The sequence below is a fragment of the Podarcis cretensis genome (assembly GCF_951804945.1).
Source record: "Podarcis cretensis genome assembly, chromosome: 9".
Lineage (NCBI taxonomy): Eukaryota > Metazoa > Chordata > Lepidosauria > Squamata > Lacertidae > Podarcis > Podarcis cretensis.
In genome coordinates, this window is record NC_137178.1 from 14,815,452 (window position 1) to 14,836,474 (window position 21,023).

A 21,023-nucleotide genomic window follows, 5' to 3' on the forward strand; every position below is an offset into this window, starting at 1 on the left:
TTGCTTTATTGTTTTGGCAATATGAAGACATATTCCCTACAGAAATTCAAAGAATACAGTTGCCCGGTTGCCTTGGAAACTGAGAAATGTACTCCCTTTCACTTCCCTTGCCGTGGTATTCAGACCTGCATCTAGCTAACACCACGTCTTGCTGTGATCTGCTTTGTTATGGTGTGGCGAAACAGGGAGTATCACCCCAGTTATAGCAAGGATGCTTTCCCTCCTTCTATATACTGTTTCAAGTCTCCCCCACCAATCTTCCACAAGGGGGGCTGCTTTGTGAGGAGCAAGAAAATGTTCATGCAGCTCGTGACCCCAGTTCAGCTCAGCTCTAATAATGAGATAAATGCACAACTCTGGATTCTTTCTACTTAGTTGGGGGAAAGCAGGGGAATAACAGGTGGAGTTGAGCATGCTGCTCATTTGCGTTGGCTTATTTTTAACAATGGCTTAATGCAAAGGCAGCTAACCCATAGATTGAGCTAGATGCAGCCAGCATGCCACATGGGAGCTACCCAGAGTAGCTGGGGAAACTCAGCCAGATGGGTGGGGTATAATTAATTAATTAATGCCAAACCAGCCCCCACAGCCTTACTTCTCTATCTTGGCATTGGTGATGCTCTGTGCTATGATCAGGAAATAAAATTCCTCTGCTGGCTCAGTGACAGGGTTGAGGGGGCTGGAAGTCCTGTATTTTACTCTTCACAGAACCTTCTGCAAAATGTAAAAAGGCAGTGTCTCCCTCCACCCACAAAGGGTTGTGTGAATTAGGATGGGAGTGGTTTTGCAAGAGCGCTCATCCTGCTTTGGTACAGGTGTAATGAGTATGTGTGCTACCAGTGTGCCAAGGGAGTGTGTGCATATAATAGCCATGTCCACCAAAGTAGCCCTGGGATGTAAAAGGTTAATCGCCCCTGGCAACCAGCTCCATGTAAGAACTAAGTGGCTCTTCTGCCACTGGGTTATTTTTTTCTGTGCCTATGCTTAGCATTACTTTTCATTACATCAAAAAGTCCCCCACAATTTTGGATGCAGGAAACATTTTGCAGTAGTCTGATGGAGCTCCACCACAATAAACATAGCTTTTTTTCCTGTCACAATCTTGTGGATTCCTAGTGCATTCAAGAGGATTTATTTACATAAATTAAAAATAAACCGAGTCAAGAGTAGTTGCAGGGCTGCTTTCAGAAGATGACAGACACACCAAATCCATCCCATATGGCTACGGCAAAGGGACTTACCAGTTCCAATTCCACTGACCACAGTGCCATCAATAAGCCCAGTTGTGACCACATTGTTGGTAGGTGCATTATGAGGGGCCAAACTTGGTAAGAACAGACAGCTGTTAAATAAAGATCAATGAGTTAGGAACAGTACTTCCAGTCAATATCCATCAGGTGTTATCACTTAGTCCATGGCAGGGAACAGAGAGAGTCTTTTAAGCAAGGTAAAGGTAAAGGGACCCCTGACCATTAGGTCCAGTCGCGACCGAATCTGGGGTTGCGGCGCTCATTTCGCTTTACTGGCCGAGGGAGCCGGCGTACAGCTTTCGGGTCATGTGGCCAGCATGACTAAGCCACTTCTGGCGAACCAGAGCCATGCACGGAAACACCCTTTACCTTCCCGCCAGAGCAGTACCTATTTATCTTGCACTCTGACGTGCTTTCAAACTGCTAGGTTGGCAGGAGCAGGGACCGAGCAATGGGAGCTCACCCTGTCACAGGGATTTTAACTGCCAACCTTCTGATCGGCAAGTCCTAGGCTCTGTGGTTTAACCCACAGCGCCACCCGCGTCCCTCTCTTTTAAGTAAAGGGGTGTGTAAAAGAGGGAAAATACAGATTGCGCAACACACTCTTGATCCCTTAGTGATCAAGCCAGCATTAGGAGCATGGCTCCATTTCTCAAGCGCATGAACGAGTATTCATTTTATGACGATAATTCCTTGTATAAATACTTCAATAAGTGAATTACAGAATTTAATATTAATGCATACTTTTAAGATATCAACTTTGCAGATTAAGCCTCTTTACAGATTAGAAGAATAAAAAAACTGAGTAAAATAGTCAAGTTGCTCAAGAAAGCTAAGGTGTATATTTAATCTACAGTAATCAAATATGCTGAGATTATTCCATGATCACTGAACTGCCTTTCCAAAGCTGCTACTTTAATTATTAATTATATTTCTCCAAGCCTGATTCCATTCCACTTCCTCTGACAAAAATTTTCTAGGGAACGAAGGGATTTTTTTTTTTTTTTTTGAGAACTGGATGTTGGTGCCACTTCTTTGCTAAGAAAGGGTTTTTTAAACACACACAAAACATCTAACCTACATAACCCACATTTGCTTTGTGGGATCATCTATACTCAAAGAACTCATCATCTGAATTAGGTGCATTATTATATCAGAGGCAGTCTTCCATGGCACAACTAATGGTTTTGAAAATCAAAGAAGTTAATTAGGAACTGCAAATATTATTCTGAAACAAGAAAAGAGTAAGAAAAGAGCCTTTACGAGACCTTACCCAAACCCTTCAAGAGACGTGTCAAATTCAATAAATGCAGGAGTAACTGCTGAGCCATGAAGTCTAATATCATGTGGGGTTGTCATGGAAACCAAACATTTCACCCTCGTCAGGGGTACTGTGCTTCCTTCTGCTGGTTTTAAAAGGCTCTTGCTTATCCTGTAGTGGTTATCTTCATGTAAACTGAACACACAGTCGGTACCCAGGCCTTCCATTGATGTAATCATGCTATCTATAGCAGAAGTTAAAAAACGAAATACTTTTTTAAATAAATAATAATAATAGAAGATCCACATGAGATTAGTATTGTCAGTAAGAGAACCCAAATACAATAAAAGGGACAAAAGTACATTTTGTCTTTTCCTACAAAGTCCCAAAATATTTTTGCCACTGTTGATTCACACAACTACCAGTTTACATGGTGCAGCCACCAATGGACTCCAGGTGGTTGCAAACAATGTGTGTCAAAATTAACTGCTTGTGAAACTTCTGTAACAGAAGTTTTATCTACACAAATGCAAGGTTTTCTAAACACAGGTTAATTAACTACAATGTAGCCTACATAAATGGAAGTATTTAAAATTAAATCAACCAAGTCCTAATGAGCTCAACATAGTGAAGCAGTCCTGAGTTCTGCTATGCCAGATTAAGTGGGCTGTGACCAAAGAAAATAAAATCCTTCCTTTCTTCTTTGAAATTAAAAAAAAAGTAGGTCTTAATTGCTGTAATATCAGTAAAACAAATGGAAATTTGGGAGCACCATTCACTATTTGAGGCCAGAGGTGTACCCATACAAAATAATAACTATCCTAAAGGTAAAGGTAAAGGTACCCCTGCCCGTACGGGCCAGTCTTGACAGACTCTGGGGTTGTGCGCCCATCTCACTTAAGAGGCCAGGGGCCAGCGCTGTCCGGAGACACTTCCGGGTCACATGGCCAGCATGACAAAGCTGCATCTGGCGAGCCAGAGCCGCACACGGAAACGCCGTTTACCTTCCCGCTGGTAAGCGGTCCCTATTTATCTACTTGCACCCGGAGGTGCTTTTGAATTGCTAGGTTGGCAGGCGCTGGGACCGAGCAGCGGGAGCGCACCCCGCCGCAGGGATTCGAACCGCCGACCTTTCGATCGGCAAGTCCTAGGCGCTGAGGCTTTAACCCACAGCGCCATCTGCGTCCCTAATAACTATCCTACTTTGCAGTAAATGGAAACAGAAAAACAGTAAAAGGCAGGTTGTAATATCCGTACCTTAGCAGTTCAAGACAGCAGGCTGGCACAGGTGTAGTGCAGCCTGCCCTTTAACCTTTTTTAAGAGATCAGGAACAGCTGGAGCAGCAGATCCTTACAGCTCAGCCTCAACTCCCCCCCCCCCCCCCGTTAGCATAATTTGCTCCTCTTCATCACTGTTGTGTGACAGAACCGAAAGCATCACCCCTTTTTCTCCTTAAGAACCAGTGTATCTAGCAATGAGTTCATCATTCCATAACAGTAAGGCAGTTGCCTCACACAGCCTGAGCTTTGCATACATCCATAAAATAGTGATTGATTCATCTAACTGGCAGGGAAGAGACATTTGCTCAAATTTACACCTTTATATCCATGGGTGAAAAGCTTTTTCCTTGCGAGAAAAGCCAAGTTTCAAAACCGCCATGTACCTGTACATGCAGCACCAGATCTTTAATCTGGAAAGAAAAAGCTGTCTTAAAAGCAGGGCTGTACACTTGTTTCAGATCCAGTGTCCTAGCTGGCCACATCTAGGGTCAGAATTGCTGCCAACTGCTAACCATCGTTAGGCTCTATAAGGGAAATCCTCACTCCTTTTCATTACCTACAAGCATTAATTAAATCTCACTTGTTAGCTCTCTGAAACATTGTTGAAGCATGGCCAGGTTTCAGTCTGGCAGTTACTAATGAGTGCCTCAAAACTATTTCAAACATAAAAACACTTACTTCTCAACTCCGGCTCATAACTGAGTGAGCTTGGTTTATGCACTCTGTATCGTTTCAACAGCTTCTTATCCCAGGCTCCACAATTCAGAGGATTTCCCAAACGTAAAAATTCCCTAGAGAAAAATGGAGGGGGAAAATAAGAAAGGCTTCAAAGTCATTTGCATTCCCTTTTATTTGATTAAGTGCAACAGCTGCCACTTGAACCTGTACATACATTAAATGTGCTTAATCAAAAACTATTTAGAAAGTAAACAAAGCAAAATACAGACCAAAAGAACCCTAAATTTTATTTAAATATAAAACAGAACTGTAGAAATCCACACCTACTTCACCAATGTCCATGTGGTCTTAGGCATTATGTCTCAGAGGAGCCAAAATCCTCTTGGCATAATTATGTGGGGTTTTTTTCGTATTAGGAAGTAAGTACAGGTGCAGAAACAGACGAAGATACACTACAAGTGCTTGATTTCAAATGCTATCAATTTAGACAAACTAAGACTGCATACACATTACAGCTCAGTTTACCTAACATTTATGAACATATTCCCATATATGCATTTTACAGAGCTTCATTTGAAATATTAAAAAAAAATTCAGTGCGTCATAGTTCAACTTTGTAGTGCTTCTTTCAGCTTCCCCCGCTCTCCCTCACCCTAAAGGATAGAACAGTAAAACACGACAGCTGCTTCAGTTCATGAAGCTTCTCCTGTTCACAAATCACCAACTTCATTATCAAGGTGCTTAAAGCAAAACAAGTGTTTGTGAAAGTGACAGTGTATAATACTTTTTTAAAAAAGTGGAGATTGTTCCCATGTCATGTGTGAAGCAGTTTTGAATGCTGACCTATTTAAATATGTTTTGCACCGTGCAAAATAACTCTCTCACTGTCTTGGAGCTATGATAAAGAGCAACAGAGAATGTACTTAAACAGGAAGTTTAATACCAGATTCATTCTTCTCTCTCTTTAAATAATCCTAAGCCCAACCTCCATGTCAATTCAATAAAATACATTAATGTCCATGATCAAATGGCAGCAGCAGCAGCAGGCGGAGAGGACAGAGGGTGAAGAAAGAGCAGTGAGGGGTCCCATCCTCTGGACCCCCTAGGACACTCAAAACACCTGCTGTCTGCTGTTTCCAGGAACTATTTTAATTGTGAGACTTTTGTGGGCAAGCTGAGAGCTTGTTTGGACTCTGGGCGAGAACCTGGAGGTTGAGTGGTGTGTGTGTCAAAGGAAAATGAATGGAGATTGATTTGTCTCTATTAGTAACTTTGTATTAATGTAACATTTTTATACGCAGCTGTGTATTTTTGTAATTTCTTGTTTAAGGTGCCTGTTGTTGCTTCGGTTTTTTGTATACCGCTTAGAGATATACCGTATATTTTTAATATTAAGCAGTCTAGAAATCAAATAATCAAATCAAATTACAGTGGTGCCTCGCAAGACGAAATTAATCCTTTCCGTGAGGCTCTTCGTACAGCGGTTTTTTCGTCTTGCAAAGCAAGCCCATTGACAGCTTAGCGGATTAGCGCTATTAGCGGTTTAGCGGCTTTTAGCGGATCAGCTGATAAGCGGCTTATCAGCGGATCAGCTGTAAAGCGGCTTAGCGGCTTAGGAAAAGGGGAAAAAGGGGGGGGGAAACCCGCAGGAACTCGCAAGACATTTCGTCTTGCGAAGCAAGCCCATAGGGAAATTCGTTTTGCGAAGCGCCTCCAAAACGGAAAACCCTTTCGTCTAGCGGGTTTTCCGTCTTGCGAGGCGTTCGTCTTGCGGGACACCACTGTATGAGAACTTGAATTAAACCCCCTCTTCTACTTACCTCAGCACCATTGGTTCCAACGCCTGAGAGGCCAACCTTTCAAACATCCTCTGGAGTGGGGGGTGCAAAGAGTGGTCCTCATCAGCAAGAGCTGCACTGCATCTCTGCAGAAGTCGTGCATGGAGTCCAGCTTCACACATGACTTGCTGATTTCTTTCGGTGTGCACTAGAGACTGCAAGATGTTGGCCACTGCTAGCTGAAGATCTAGGGCATGCTGCAAATTATGCACAAGCACAAATGAAACAAGGACAAAACAAATCTGTAAGAAAACACTTAAGAAAACTGTGTCACTCGCCATTTCCAGCAAGTGTGTGTGTGTGTGTGTGTGTGTGTGTGTGTGTGTAAAAATTTTGGATATTGCACAGTGGTCTGCTGCTCAAAGAAAGAAAAGGTTTTAAAAACCAACAACCTCAGGACAACCACAAACTCTTAAGAGCACTTAAAATAGCCTTTGGGATTCTGGTTGCTAAAGTCAGATCATTTTTATTTGACATTTTACTGATCAAAGTGCCAAGAACAAGAACACCTATGGTAGTGTTTTATAAATGGAAATAATGTCCAACTCACATATTTTCATACTATCAGCTGACAAAAGCATTCTGTCCTATACTTTACTCATGTCCTGTGGAACCTATGCTTAGTGCACATGCTTGTTATATTTTTTAAACAAACAATTTTGTTAGAAAAGTCAGGTTTCTGCTACTACTGATTCTGGCTTTTTGAAATACAGCTATCAGGGACTAACAACTGATGAGCAGCTTTAAATCTCATAAGGCAGAGTTCTCAAGTTGGCATGTATTTTGTAGGTAACGGCTGGAATCCAATTAGCTTCTTTAGGAACTCTCAAATATTTCAAAGTGCCCAGCAGGTCCTCATGTCATGCCATAAACTTTGGAAACACCCTAGCTTCCCATTTCAAAAGTGCTTTGTCTGCTATGTAGTACAGGGAGCTACTGTTCTAGAAGATGAAAAACCCAGAGCTTCTTTGATCAGATGGAACTAGTTGGTTGTGCTGTTCTTTTTGATTCAAGCAGATAACTGTACAGTGTCTAAGATTCAAATTCACTGCTTCCTAGTAAAGCTCAAGAGTTAACTTTAAGATAAAGCAATTAATTAGGTTAAAACAGATCTTAAACTCCCCCAATGTATTCCTTTATAAGCTTTCTTAACGTAACCCTATAGGGTAAGCAGTATAATTGAAAAGGTTCTCACTTCTGGCTGTGTATTTGACCCAACAGAGACTAAGAGGTCCAACATGGAAAGCATAGCTCCAGGATGGATGATGACAGCATCTGAACTCTGCAGAGACACAGTTCCTTTGTGCAGTTTCAAATCAGTAGGGTTTTTGGGAGGAAATACTGGAGGTGTTGAAGTAGAATGATATGCGTGCCTAAAGATAAGGAGGAAAAATAATAGGGCATTAACACACATGCAATATTAAGCTTTTCTCAAAATACAACATTTGGATTAAATATGCCAAGGCTTTTCTGGTATTCACTTTCCATAATATGTGCTCCAGGTGGTATCTTCTTTTCAGATGTGGCACATGCATAGATGTTGCTTGCTGGCTCTTCCTAGAATACCAGCTTAATGGAAAATTACACCAGTAGCATTTGAGGATATAGAGATAAAGCCTGCAGGCATTATGGCAAAAACCAGATAGCAAACAAGAAGAACCACAAATTAGGTTTTTCAGCCACATGACTCTGAGATATTTTGCAGCCCAGATGAACTGTAAACTTAACTGGTAATTTCTCATGCACCGAAACAGATTTAGGCCTAAGGAGGTGAAATTTCCAAGAAAACATTGGGTCAAGTGGCCAATCTGGATTGAAACATAAACTTGCATCTGTTAAAGAGTCCCCATATGTCTTTCTAATTTCAGGAGATGTGTGCCTTTCTTCATAACTAGTTAGCTCAAGTCTGCTTTAAAATACTCTCTCAGAAAAGCCCCATAACCCTGCCTCCTCAAAAGTTGCTCTGGAATCGACCATTTATGAAAGGATTTAGTGCATACTTGTCCCCTCCTACATCATCTCTCCACACACCACTTCTCATTCGAGCATGAACAGCTCTTGGCAGGGTTACTTGCACACCCTTTCTCTGTCATCAAGACTGTGACGTTTGCTCAGTCTTGGGGAGAATTACAAATCAGCACACAGCACTTTGAATGGAATTGCAAAGCACGGCAGATAATGATACTCTGGTAATAAACCAAAGAGGCTTAATACAAGCACAGGGTGTGCAGCACACATACATTTTTTTTAGTTGTTACTTTTGTGCATCACAACTTTCTCCAATAAACAAGAAAATGTCTTTCCTAAGGGGGGGGGTGTGTGAGTTCTGACAAAACAGCAGAAGCCAGCCCAGCCAAAAGGGACTCAGAACACTTGGCAACTGTAATTACCAATGGATAAGAGCTTTGTGCACTGAAAGAAGAGTTTTTAAAGACCCCAAGAGGATTCTGCAACGGTTTCATACAAATCTTAACTAAAGATTCTTCACAGATGATTTTGTTGCCTCAGCTACCTACCTCTCCAACTGTGCTTTTAAATATTGCTGGTAATGTTTTGTTTTGCAGTAGTCATTGATAATTTATTGGAATTAATAAATACCACAGTAACATGAATGAAGAAAAACAACAGCCACCCCACCCCCAAGGAACAGTATATATAATCTGTTTCCAAACAGATTAATATATATATTCCAATATATAATCTGTTTCCAAACACAAACCCATGCAGCTCCCCAGGAAGAGATTTTTAATAACCTCTTATTTCATTTGAAATATTTCCCCATGATCTATTAGTTACATGCCTGCAATTTTTTTTAATGTTTACTCCAGCTGTCTATAAATCTTTATGTAATATCTTAGGCGAGGATGATCTTACCGGCAAATAACAAATCAAGCCTGGCTTGGGCAAGGGCAATGTGAGCAAGGAATGGAAAATCCTACAGACCATTCATACGTTCAGCACGTAAGTAACATTCCTGATCTACTAAGCGTGACCAGAACGGAAGAATGCTGTGGAATCATGCACTCGCCCACTCCCACCATCTCCCATGTGAATTTCCTCTCCCTTCCACCACTTTGTGTAACCATGAAGCAGTCTCACATCCCCCATCAGCACTAAGCATGCTGAATCCTATCCATGTTCAAATCAGGAAGGGAAAGAAAAGTGTGCACACGGGAAGAGGGATGAGGCCCAACAACACAGCTCTCTCCCAACCGGCTAACCACTGTGAGGAGACGGGAAATGGTTTATCTGCAAGGGGTGAGCTATCAAATCCACAGGAAAGGATTCTATGGAAAGTTCGGAGAAGTTTGGTTTGTTCAAGCTGTTGCTCAAAACACTGCACAGCACAGAAAAGACCTTTCCATATGCCCAATATAATTTATATGTTACAGCCAGAATCATTGCCAATAAAGTATGGTGCTGCATTAAAACAAGTCTTTCACAAGTATGGAAGTATGCCATCACATGCCTTCCTTTCATTCATAGTCCTTTGTTTCCAAGCCAATGGAAAAACCCATGCCACAAAGTTTCACAACCATCACAGAATCATAGAAGGGCCATCTAGTGCAACCCCCTGCAATGCAGAAATCTGAAGTAAAGCATGCAAGACAGATGATGAACTGTATTGCTGAAACGTTCAAGTCTACAAAAACATATTGTTGATGGGATATATTGCAATATCATCCAAGGGAGTTATTACAGAGCAGATTGAGCCCCTATACAGCAACACACACTGAACACAAACAATGTAGAAGGGGGGAAAAAGCACAACAGCAGAAATTGATAAAACTTTCTGAAGACATTCAAGCATGTTTTAACTACTCTCAACACAAAGAAAATCACAAGAATCTAGAAGCTAAATGTTTGCTTCAATTGATTGAAAGTCAGAGTAATCCTACGGAAGGGGGAATGAATTATGCCACTTCCAAAACCTAACAGGCGTCAACACAGGAAGCGAGGGTTCAAGATTTCCCAGAAGCCCCTTCCAGTCAGCAGAACTTCCAAGTTAGGATTATGCTACAAATGCATTATATAATAAGGTAACCAAAAAAAGAACACAATGAGGGGAATTCATTCAAGGACTAAGGAAGCAGGAAGGAACAGTGTGTCAAGAGTGTAGTAAAAGATCGAGAGAGCAAGAGGAAAATTATATCCTGGGAAATGCCAGGTTTACAAAGGACTTTAAAATCAGCATAGAACTCCCTGTGCACTGGTTGACTCTGTAGCTTAGATCAATCATTAAGAAAAAAATTATATCTAACTGCTTTTTACTGCTATTTAAAAAGAAAACTCAAGGCAGTATACATTTTTAAAATCAGTAACTCAAAAATATACTGAAAGTTTTTGAATGCTCCACCACATCAAATGCTCCTTAGAGGTACCAAAAAAGAAAACACCCTAGCACATCAAGAAAAAAGTTCTGGCCCTAGCTGCTCCCCACTGTGCTTAGTTTTCTACTTACAGCGAATTTCGTTATCAGAACAGAATTCAACATTTTGATGCCCCAGGCTGAAGTTCAAACTGGTATAGTCCATTCTACCACCACTAACATAATTCTACAGCACATAGACCATGCCTTAAAAACCGCCCTGTATGCTGTCTCAGGGCAACAAATTCACTCAAAATGTTGTGAACCTTGACTTCCTTGATTTCCTTTATTCTGCACCAAGTACAATGGTACCTCGGGTTAAGTACTTAATTCATTTTGGAGGTCCGTTCTTAACGTGAAACTGTTCTTAACTTGAAGCACCACTTTAGCTAATGGGGTCTCCTGCTGCTGCCGCGCCGCTGGACCCCGATTTCTATTCTTATCCTGAAGCAAAGTTCTTAACCTGAAGCACTATTTCTGGGTTAGCGGAGCCTGTAACCTGAAGCGTATGTAACCCAAGGTACCACTGTATTTGCCCAAATATTTCAAAATGGGGCTTCATTACATGTGAATTTACTAACTTGCCAGCCAATTAACAATTCTTGGAAGACAGAGAAGCACAGTAACAGACATCACTCTGAGGAAGTTAATGAAACACAGAGAACACAGGTGTGAAGGCGGTAGAAAGCGCAACTTCTCTTTAAAAGGATCAGTACCTTTTCCTCGACAAAGCTGGTGTGCCCCAAGGAGAGGGGAGAGAAGTCTCATTTGTCAGGCAAGGAGGGATCTGTTCAGCACGACTACAGACAAAACAAACGTGGAGGGGATAGAGAGGTTAGAAAAGAAAACAAGAGGCTAGAAGCTTTGTTAGTTTTACAGTTTCACCAGTAGAAATACATACTGCAGAATTAGCCAGAGCAAAGGACGAAGAGCACATGAAGTAAAAACTAAGACATACAAAACAGATAGGTTTTTTTTTTAAAAAAGGAATAGATTTTCCTTTTCATTTGTTTGTTTATATTTTGAGTTATCTGCTTCTAAACAGCCTAATATCTTGAAACAAACTGATGCAGATCAGGGACTGATAACAGAAGACCAAGTTTGAATACATACTGATAACCAGATATGATTAAAATTTCATCAGGACTAACATAATATCCCAAGCAAGTCTGCAAAAATTAATGAGTTTTAAGAACAAAGGGGATGAAGGGAAGACAGATAATGAGGAACGGGAAAGACAAAATGGATTAAAAATACTTATGTAACAACAAAGCTAACCCAGATTTCTTAAATTCCAGTATTAACCAGTATCAGACAGAGTACCCCCCAATTCTATCCACTAGAAATTTGAAATTACTATTTTACTGAGCAATTAAAGATCATGCCAGTACTACTTTATAAAAACATTAAAATCAATTGGCAATATTTAACAAAGAGAAACCCAGAGTACAGCTAATTTTAAGGCTGAATTTCAAAACTGCATGAAGTTTTGAAGTCACAAAATGTGTTTGCAATTAAATTAAATAAGGAATAATGGGTGAAGGATGTTCCATGCCTGTGCCCCTCTCCATCAAAAGCAACAGAGCTATTAGTGTTACATACTACACAAGAAGCATCAAGGCTCAGGAAGTTACCAGCCTAACCTATCACTGGTCAACAACAAATTTGTTGCCTGCGTTTTTTCCAAGACAGAAGTAGTAAACAAGCTCAGCAAAAGGAAATGGGTCTATGTTATGGAGTGTTAACTTTAAATATACTGATTATATAATCCTAGTACTAGCCACTATATATCAAAAGCAACAATCCCAGAGACCCAATGCCACTGAATATTTTAAGATACAAATAAGGTATTAACTCTTTTAAAATTCATTGGATTCAAAGTATCATTTAAAATCATACATATTTTTTTTAATGTCCCTATTTTATTTGAGCCTGTATTAAAATGGGCTCTGTTTTGATTTGCCTTATACAACAGAATGAAGAACCAACTACTGCCCTTAAACAAAATACCTTAAAATAAACCTACAACTTTTCTTAGGAGTCTCAAAACTTACTAACAAACAAAGGGGAAACTGTTCTAACAAAACAGCTATCTGAAGTTTAAGGCCAGGGAATGGTGCTATCTTTTTTTAAATGCTTAGGTAACTATACAGATTACTTTACGATACCAAAGTTGATAGAACGCCTGTTGCCACAGAGGAGACAGAATTTTGGCAGAAGCAACTTCTGCTCAGTTTGTCAAAATCCTCTCTTCTGTAAACTAATGGAAGTACAGCAGCCCTATCTACTTTTGCTTGCAAAGAGGACAGGTAGTTAACAGTCATTATTGCCAAAAGTTAGAACTTCTGTCCTACCCCAACCCCTTCTATGAATCATAATTTCCACATGCACAACCTCAAAGTAGGGATGCACCAGCAATAAATCATTGTCTACAAGACAGGCACTTAAAAATGGCTGCCAATTCTCAATCTCAGAAGAAAATAACAGTGTACAACCCCCTTAGGGAACGTTAGATAGAAATGAGTGATGCGTTTCCCAGACATAACTGTGTTTCCGACTCCACCCCAAACCTCGCCAATCATACCTGTCGAAAGAGTCTGTAGCTACTTTGTAGAGGTAAATAAAGAGTTTGCTGCAATGCCTTAACGTGGGTGACACCGAATCCATGGCTATGAGGTCATCTTCCAACAGTCTTTGAAAGGGCTGAGTGTTTGAGGGGAAGATGTTAAAAGGGCTTATTTTCCTGGAGTCTGAGAAGCAGCCAAGTAACCTCACAGCATCGGCCAACTTTTCGTACTGGATCTCTGTTCTGAAGAAGTGTGAATTGGCTGGCTCATAGCGCATTGCTGCAGTCAAGGTACAGAGCACAGTGTGGAGCAGCTCAAACACTTGGTTCTGGTTCACTTTCTCCCAGCCATTCTTAGGTGGAGAGCACAAGGATCTTTCCATGGCAACAAGTAAAGATGTGACATACACAAATCCACCAACTTTTCTGAAAACCGTTCTCGTGCGATGACTCTCTTTCAGCACGGACAGCAGGGCCTACACGGATATTTAAACAAGACAGAACAAACAGGATGTCACGGGGGTCAATTGTTCTAAACACTGCAGTGACAAAGGCTTCCGAGATTAATTTGAAGCATATGCACACAGAAAAGTTTTTAAATTTCCCCAAACAGTGAGTAAAAGTCAGAGACAAAGAGCTTTTTCGAGTGATGAACTTGTAGACCAGCTTCAAGATTCAACAGAAATACGAATTTCTCTCTCTCTCTCCCTCTCTCTCTCTCTCTCTCTCTCACACACACACACACAAAACCTCTACAATGAATGCAAAAACCAGGCTGCAGGAAGCTTTTGATTTTAATAACAATTGTGAAAAAGTAAAACAGTTGCAGTTCTGTGAACCATCCCAAAGTTGTGGACTGAAAGGAAATGCAATATGAAAGCTGTCCAGAATTGCAACAACGGTGGAAAATGGCTGCAAGTCAGTTCTGCTGACTGTCAGAATCTTAATTGGGGAATCACTTAAGCAAAAAAAAGATGTTGGCTAAGTGAATTCTCGAAGGTTTATAAATGTGAATTATATTTTACAGAGAAGTTGAAAGAAGTGGATTTCTTATTTGTTTGAGAATTATTATTTTTCCCTCAAATAACTTTTCAGTATTTATTTTCATTTTCATTTGTGTTGCCTGAGTACATGAATAAGATCAGTTCAATTTATCTGCCCCCACAAAAAAAGAAAGTTTGAGATCAATGATGTGAAGTGAGATATAATTGCATCTGAAACAGTAATTTAATGAGAAGTGTTAAAACATCCATACATTTTTCATTAATGTACTTACCCTTAATATGTCAGTCTTCAACTGTAATTCTGTAGGTGGAGCAGAGTGCATTAATCCCAAGAGAGTCCCCATGTCATCGTCGCCACTTGGTGATAACACCAATTGCTGGATTATCATCAGTGCATGTTGCCTGCATTGTGGATATTTTACTATGTTATGTACACACCTCGCTCCACCAAACTCTCTGAAAATGCCTACAATGAAAACAAAGACAGTGGAAGAGGTATGATGCCACCAGGTAGATGTAGGCAGCACTTTCTAATGAACCACACTGGCACAAATGCTTGCAATTTCTGGGATCTCGGAGATGACTGAAAACATTTAAAACTGGATATAAAGGGTCTTACTTAGCTTGCCACTCAAGCGGGTAAGCACTAAATAGCTGTAATACAAGCAAACATAAAATAGGATCTGCATGTTCTTGGTAATTCCGCAACTTCATTCAGGCTTGAGATATTCTACAGTGCAAATATTTATTATTTGTTTAATACATTTATACAGTACATTCTATATCCTCTTAAATCCAATATGCGCCTTGGCAGCTTACACAAGTTAAAACCATGCAAAAATTAAACCGTCAGAAACCTAAAAATAACCTAACAGCATATAAAAGCAGAAACAACAATCACAGCTTAAAATAATCGAGGTGTTCAAGGTGCCTGGTGCCTTGAAGTTATGGGCTGGTATCAGGCAAATATCCTCAAGGAGGACATTCCACAAATGGTGTGCTGCCACCAAAAAAAGACTTCTCTTATTAAAAGGCAATTTTCTTGTAGCAGATGATAGCTGAAAGCAGGAAATTTGCCAATGATCTCACTATGCAGGTATGTATGGGTGATGGTATTCCCTTATGTGCTTGGTCCCAATCCATTTAGGGCTTTGAATTTGAACTCTAACTGAATAATCAGTCCGGGAAGTCTCTTAAAAAAAAACCCCAAACTGGGAAGATGTGATCAGAGTAAGCAGCACCAGTTAAAACTCCAGAAGCCAACAGATACTGACAGACCAGTTTCAACTACATGCCCCTGTCCTACCAGACTCTATTTCAGCTTCATTCCAAAGTTCTACCCCAGCCTTTGACAATCTGGTGGCATCCTATGTTTTTGACTACAACTCCCATTAGCCCCAGCAAAGATGGCCATTTTATTCCAGTGACGTGTCCAGTTTTGCCCTATCTCTTCTTGCCCTTGTGCAAGCACTTGGCCGCACCTTAGAAGATAGTATTTCAAAACTAGAACTGAATGAGCTCAGGTGAGCTCATGCACACTCTCAAAACACATCCATGAAAGGGGAAAGGAGAACTGTTGAAGCAATTACAGTGGTACCTCCCATCTACGAACAGTCCTCCTAATGAACTCTTGGGCCAACAAACTCCGCAAAACCGGAAGTAGGTGTTCTGGCCAGCGAACTTTGCCCCGGAAAATGAATGGAAGCCAAACAGGGGAAGTGTGCCGGCGGCAGGAGGCTCCATTAGGAAAAGCACGCCTCGGGTTAAGGATGTTTCGGCTTAAGAATGGACATCCGGAATGAATTAAGTTTGTAGATGGAGGTACCACTGTATTTCAGGCGTGGAAGAAGATCATGTTCCATGATAAGGTCATGTTTTGTCAGGGAACAGAAGCTGCTAGACTGCAGTAACATGCCAGTAAACATATTCCCCCTATTGTCAAGACCAGGCTAATACAAACCTACCCCACACTAAGAAGCAACCATTTATAAGAAGAGGCTATTGATTTAACTTTTGATAGATTGTGGTTATCAGAAGACGCAGGTGAAAGTAATAATTTATCACTAAATATGTTTTATTCAAATAAATGCATCTTAAAACTACAAATTTAAATATCTGAAAGGCACCATTCTAGAATAATCTTATCCTCTGCTAAGGGAAATTCAAGCAAATCTGGCCAAGCAAATTAAACCAATTCAGTATTCTATTAATGTATCCTCCTTCCAAGAAGGTCAAAAAACCTGCTTGACACAGCATTTCCACATCTAAACAGATTACATAACTCTATATTGGTCTTTATGATTTAAGTGCATTTCAAGGGCAGCTATCAGCATTAAGACACATAGGTTCATTCCTTGTAATAGCCATTTGCCAAATACCTGCATTTGTGTTCGATCCTTGAAGCAGTACTGTCAAGGTCTCCATAACCAGCAAAGCAAGCTGCTTTTGGTCTTCAAATGAACTGTTGTTTCTTGAGTCCCCTAGAAAACAATTTCGAAAAGCTACAATGAAAGAAAATGCAGTGTATATATGCCCATGCTATTACCAAACTTCTCATTAATTCAGAGTATCGCTCCTATATTATATGTGCTGGCTGGTGTACAACGATCACTTTTAAAAAATGCTTAATCATGGTACAGCAGAAGAAGGTAGTGTTCTACTTTGGTACACTGTGCCTGCCTATACTTTGCATCCAGTGTGAAGTATTGGGATACAACTCAGAGACAAGTCTATAGTGCATCGATATGTCACTGAGTGCATTTTAGTTTCAAAACTAAGTGAGAGTTTAAAAGGTTCTAGCAGGTTGTTTTACTCTTGTAAGCAATATCAATGTCTCAGGAGATTCTGCTGAAAACTAAATGCCTCTTTTGGGAAGAATTCGAAAGGTGGTTTTGGAGGAGGGCTGATGATTTGAGGAGTAAGAGAAATCTGAACTTACATAGGTTGTATGGGCAATAGCATATCTTTTTGCAAAGTAAAGCAAGACAGGTAAGCATTTCCAACAGTATAAAAACAGGTGATAAAAAAGAACAAGATAAAAGCAGGATTTGAAAGAAAGCTTGGTCAGGGGTGGGGGAGGAGGAGAAGATAATTACCTTGATCATTCAGAGCCTGTGTAGGCTCTTTCAGAAGAGCTGCATACTTATGTAAAAGGTTCACCATCACCTCCAGGAGTCCCACCTCCCTGAAGACGTCCTTAAAGATGTAGTCATGCCGTGTGAACTTAAGTAGTGTCTTCATTGCAATGATGCTACATGGGTAAGAGGTGCTGGATTTTAAGAGGATGCTGACGCTGATCAGTTCTTTGCAAGGTATGTAATTCAAGCTAAACACAACAAACTCAAGCATCTCAAAGTATTTGGCCTGTACTTCTGGAAGCTTGGAAATCTTCTCTGCAAACTGGGACAAGGTGTGCTGGGATTCCAAGATGAAATAGTTGGCATTGTCGGCAATGTAGATATTTAAGATGGCATCAAGGATAATTTGTGCAAGGTAGCTGGTTTTTGCCTTCAGGAAAGCATTCTGTAGGACAGAAAAGGCTTGGATATTCCTCACGTTGTGACCTACAACAGGAAGAAGGGAAACTTTACAGATCTTTACATAAAGATTATTATTCAAGCATACAGTTCATCAGACATTATTCTCTAATGCAAATAACTGCATGTGAACAGAGCCTGCAGGTGAAAATGGGGTAGCAGTGGAGGCTCCTCTTTTACAAGAATAGCCACAGCATTCCCAGAGGGGGGAGTGGGCAGGAGGCAGCCCCCAGGATGATTAGGATGTGTTGGAGGACTCTAGTGGCAAATAATGGTGGGAAAGAACATAATGTATTGCTCTTACATAGTATGGTATCCTATGTAGGCTAGGAATAGACAGATCCAATCAATACCATCATCATTGTATTGTATTTTACAATGCTAAGCAATATAAAATAATAATTGAATATCGGTTTATGGGTTGCCTCAAGAAGCAAAGGTGAGCTTGTGGTAAAGTAGAGGGTCAAGTTGCTCACACTATATTATGGACTGGAGGTCTGAGAAAGTTTCTGAGCCTTCCTAATTCTACACTGTTAAGAATCTGAGATCACCATCAATTCCAGATCAAGCCACTGCAAGCAAATCCAGGACTCTTAAATGTCAGATTAAATTTTGCATGTAAGGAACATTTTAAAAAGAAGAGAAAGCTCACCTTTGCCTGCAGGTTGTGGGACGGCAAATCCAGGCAACAGAAAAGGTGCCCCCGTAGTAACACCAGTTGGCTTTAATTCATTGACACCATATGTTGTTAATGAGGTTATCAAATTCACCAAGTCCTTCAGAGCATCCTTAGATTCTGCTTCTTTTGCTTGTTCTAACCTGCAGGGATGAAATGCACACTCATCTCAAAACAAGGCCACTCATTCGTTCAAATCAAAATTTGGAACATTTTTTTAAAAAATCACATCCAATTTCATGTGTTCACCATAAAACTTAGTTCTTACTTAAAATAATAACCTACAATAGCCAACACTACACCACATCAAAAGAGTAATCACTAGACTGGCAGGACTCAAACCAAAACCAGAAAATAAAATGTAGTTTCAATTTGTGACATACCCCTCCTTACATTGTAACTTATAAGAAGCTACTGAATTGGTGGCATTCAATTTTTCAGCTCCAAAAATGAAATGTGAACACAGATCTTGCTAGGATGAAAATTGCATTTGAAGCAATAAGATTAAATTTGCAAACCTGGTTTGCATACCTGAGTAAGAGATCAAAGAGGAAGTTGTATCCTTGCCATATCCTAAAATCATCTAAGAGTGTTTGGGAGACATCACTGGAATCTTTGAGGAAGCAAGAAAGGCCAGCAAACATTTCAACTATTTCTAAGGGAGAAAGGTCATCCGATTGTTGCATGTTTTGAACACATGTTGACAGGCATTCTTTTTCTGTAAAGACAATAAAACCCCCAGCATTTTACATATTACACAAAAATTACCAATAATAATAATAATAATAATAATAATAATAATAATAATAATAATAATTTATTATTTGTACCCCGCCCATCTGGCTGGGTTTCCCCAGCCACTCTGGGCAGCTTCCATAGAAACCAAAAATACACTAAAATCACACATTAAAAACTTCCCTGAACAGGGCTGCCTTAAGATGTCTTCTGAATGTCAGGTAATTGTTGATCGCTTTGACATCTGAAGGGAGGGTGTTCCACAGGGCGGGTGCCACTACCGAGAAGGCCCTCTGCCTGGTTCCCTGTAGCTTTGCTTCTCGCAATGAGGGAACCGCCAGAAGGCCCTCGGCGCTGGACCTCAGTGTACGGGCAGAATGATGGGGGTGGAGATGCTCCTTCAGGTATACTGGGCCGAGGCCGTTTAGGGCTTTAAAGGTCAGCACCAATACTTTGAATTGTGCTCGGAAACGTACTGGGAGCCAATGTAGGTCTTTTAAGACCGGTGTTATGTGGTCTCGGCGGCTGCTCCCAGTCACCAGTCTAGCTGCCGTGTTGTGGATTAGTCGTAGTTTCCGGGTCACCTTCAAAGGTAGCCCCACATAGAGCGCATTGCAGTAGTCTAAGTGGCAGATAACCAGAGCATGCACCACTCTGGCGAGGCAGTCCGCAGGCAGATAGGGTCTCAGCCTGCGTACCAGATGGAGCTGGTAAACAGCTGCCCTGGACACAGATTTGACCTGTGCCTCCATGGACAGCTGTGAGTCCAAAATGACTCCCAGGCTGCGCACCTGGTCCTTCAGGGGCACAGTTACCCCATTCAGGACCAGGGAATCCTCCACACCTGCTCGCCTCCTGTCCCCCAAGAACAGTACTTCTGTCTTGTCAGGATTCAACCTCAATCTGTTAGCCGCCATCCATGAGTGTTCTCATACAACATGATTATCGACTAGTTTGTATCAATCCATTTTCAAGAATGATCTTATGTACTGAACTAAGAGCTTTTCACACATTGCAAGAAAATAAACTAAGAGCTATTTCACACATGGGACACCTATATTATACATGTCTAGGAAATGTACAAAATGGGAACTTTGACATCTGCACATGTTCTACATACATTTGCAAAGCTCACACTATACTAGAGCAGATGTGCAATTTCCCCTTTCACCATGTTACACAGAACTACAAATCACATCCACTTCTTGCCATTTGTCAGGATGTGCAAAATAACTCACAAATAAGAACCTCAATCGTATCTCTTAAGAAAGCACATTTTCTTCACTATGCATCTTTTGAGTGTCTGACTATATCTTGCAAAATGTGAAAACTGGCAGGGCAAGATAAAATGTTATTATATTATATTATATTATATGTAAAGGGACCCCTGACCATTAGGTCCAGTCGTGGACAACTCTGGGGTTGCGGTGCTCATCTTGCTTTATTGGCTGAGGGAGCCAGCGTACAGCTTCCGGGTCATGTGGCCAGCATGACTATGCCGCTTCTGGTGAACCAGAGCAGCGCATGGAAACGCCGTTTACCTTCCCGCCGGACCGGTACCTATTTATCTACTTGCACTTTGACGTGCTTCTGAACTGCTAGGTTGGCAGGAGCAGGGACTGAGCAACAGGATTCAAACCGCCGACCTTCTGATCGGCAAGCCCTAGGCTCTGTGGTTTAGACCACAGTGCCACCCACGTCCCATATTATATTATATTATATTATATTATATTATATTATATTATATTATAATTATTACTACACACACACACACACACACACACACACACACTACCCTGTATACTACCCTTCATCCAAAGATCACAGGG

General features: G+C 40.8%; 1 protein-coding gene across 5 annotated transcripts in view; it reads right to left on the reverse strand.

The window, feature by feature from the left end:
- The window catches only part of WDFY3 (WD repeat and FYVE domain containing 3), a 129,384-nt gene that overhangs the window by 70,052 nt on the left and 38,309 nt on the right, over positions 1-21,023 (reverse strand). For 4 of the 5 annotated variants that reach the window (XM_079990653.1, XM_079990650.1, XM_079990651.1 and 1 more), the window contains exons 7-18: positions 18,991-19,177; positions 18,436-18,602; positions 17,343-17,810; positions 16,626-16,727; positions 14,520-14,713; positions 13,262-13,719; positions 11,394-11,477; positions 7,504-7,681; positions 6,291-6,505; positions 4,471-4,583; positions 2,524-2,755; positions 1,242-1,342 (exon numbers count right to left, since the gene is read on the reverse strand). In XM_079990653.1, the coding sequence (XP_079846779.1) occupies positions 1,242-1,342; positions 2,524-2,755; positions 4,471-4,583; positions 6,291-6,505; positions 7,504-7,681; positions 11,394-11,477; positions 13,262-13,719; positions 14,520-14,713; positions 16,626-16,727; positions 17,343-17,810; positions 18,436-18,602; positions 18,991-19,177 (2,499 nt within the window). The remainder of the gene's footprint in view (positions 1-1,241; positions 1,343-2,523; positions 2,756-4,470; positions 4,584-6,290; positions 6,506-7,503; positions 7,682-11,393; positions 11,478-13,261; positions 13,720-14,519; positions 14,714-16,625; positions 16,728-17,342; positions 17,811-18,435; positions 18,603-18,990; positions 19,178-21,023) is intronic. The other variant, XM_079990652.1, reaches the window with a different exon arrangement.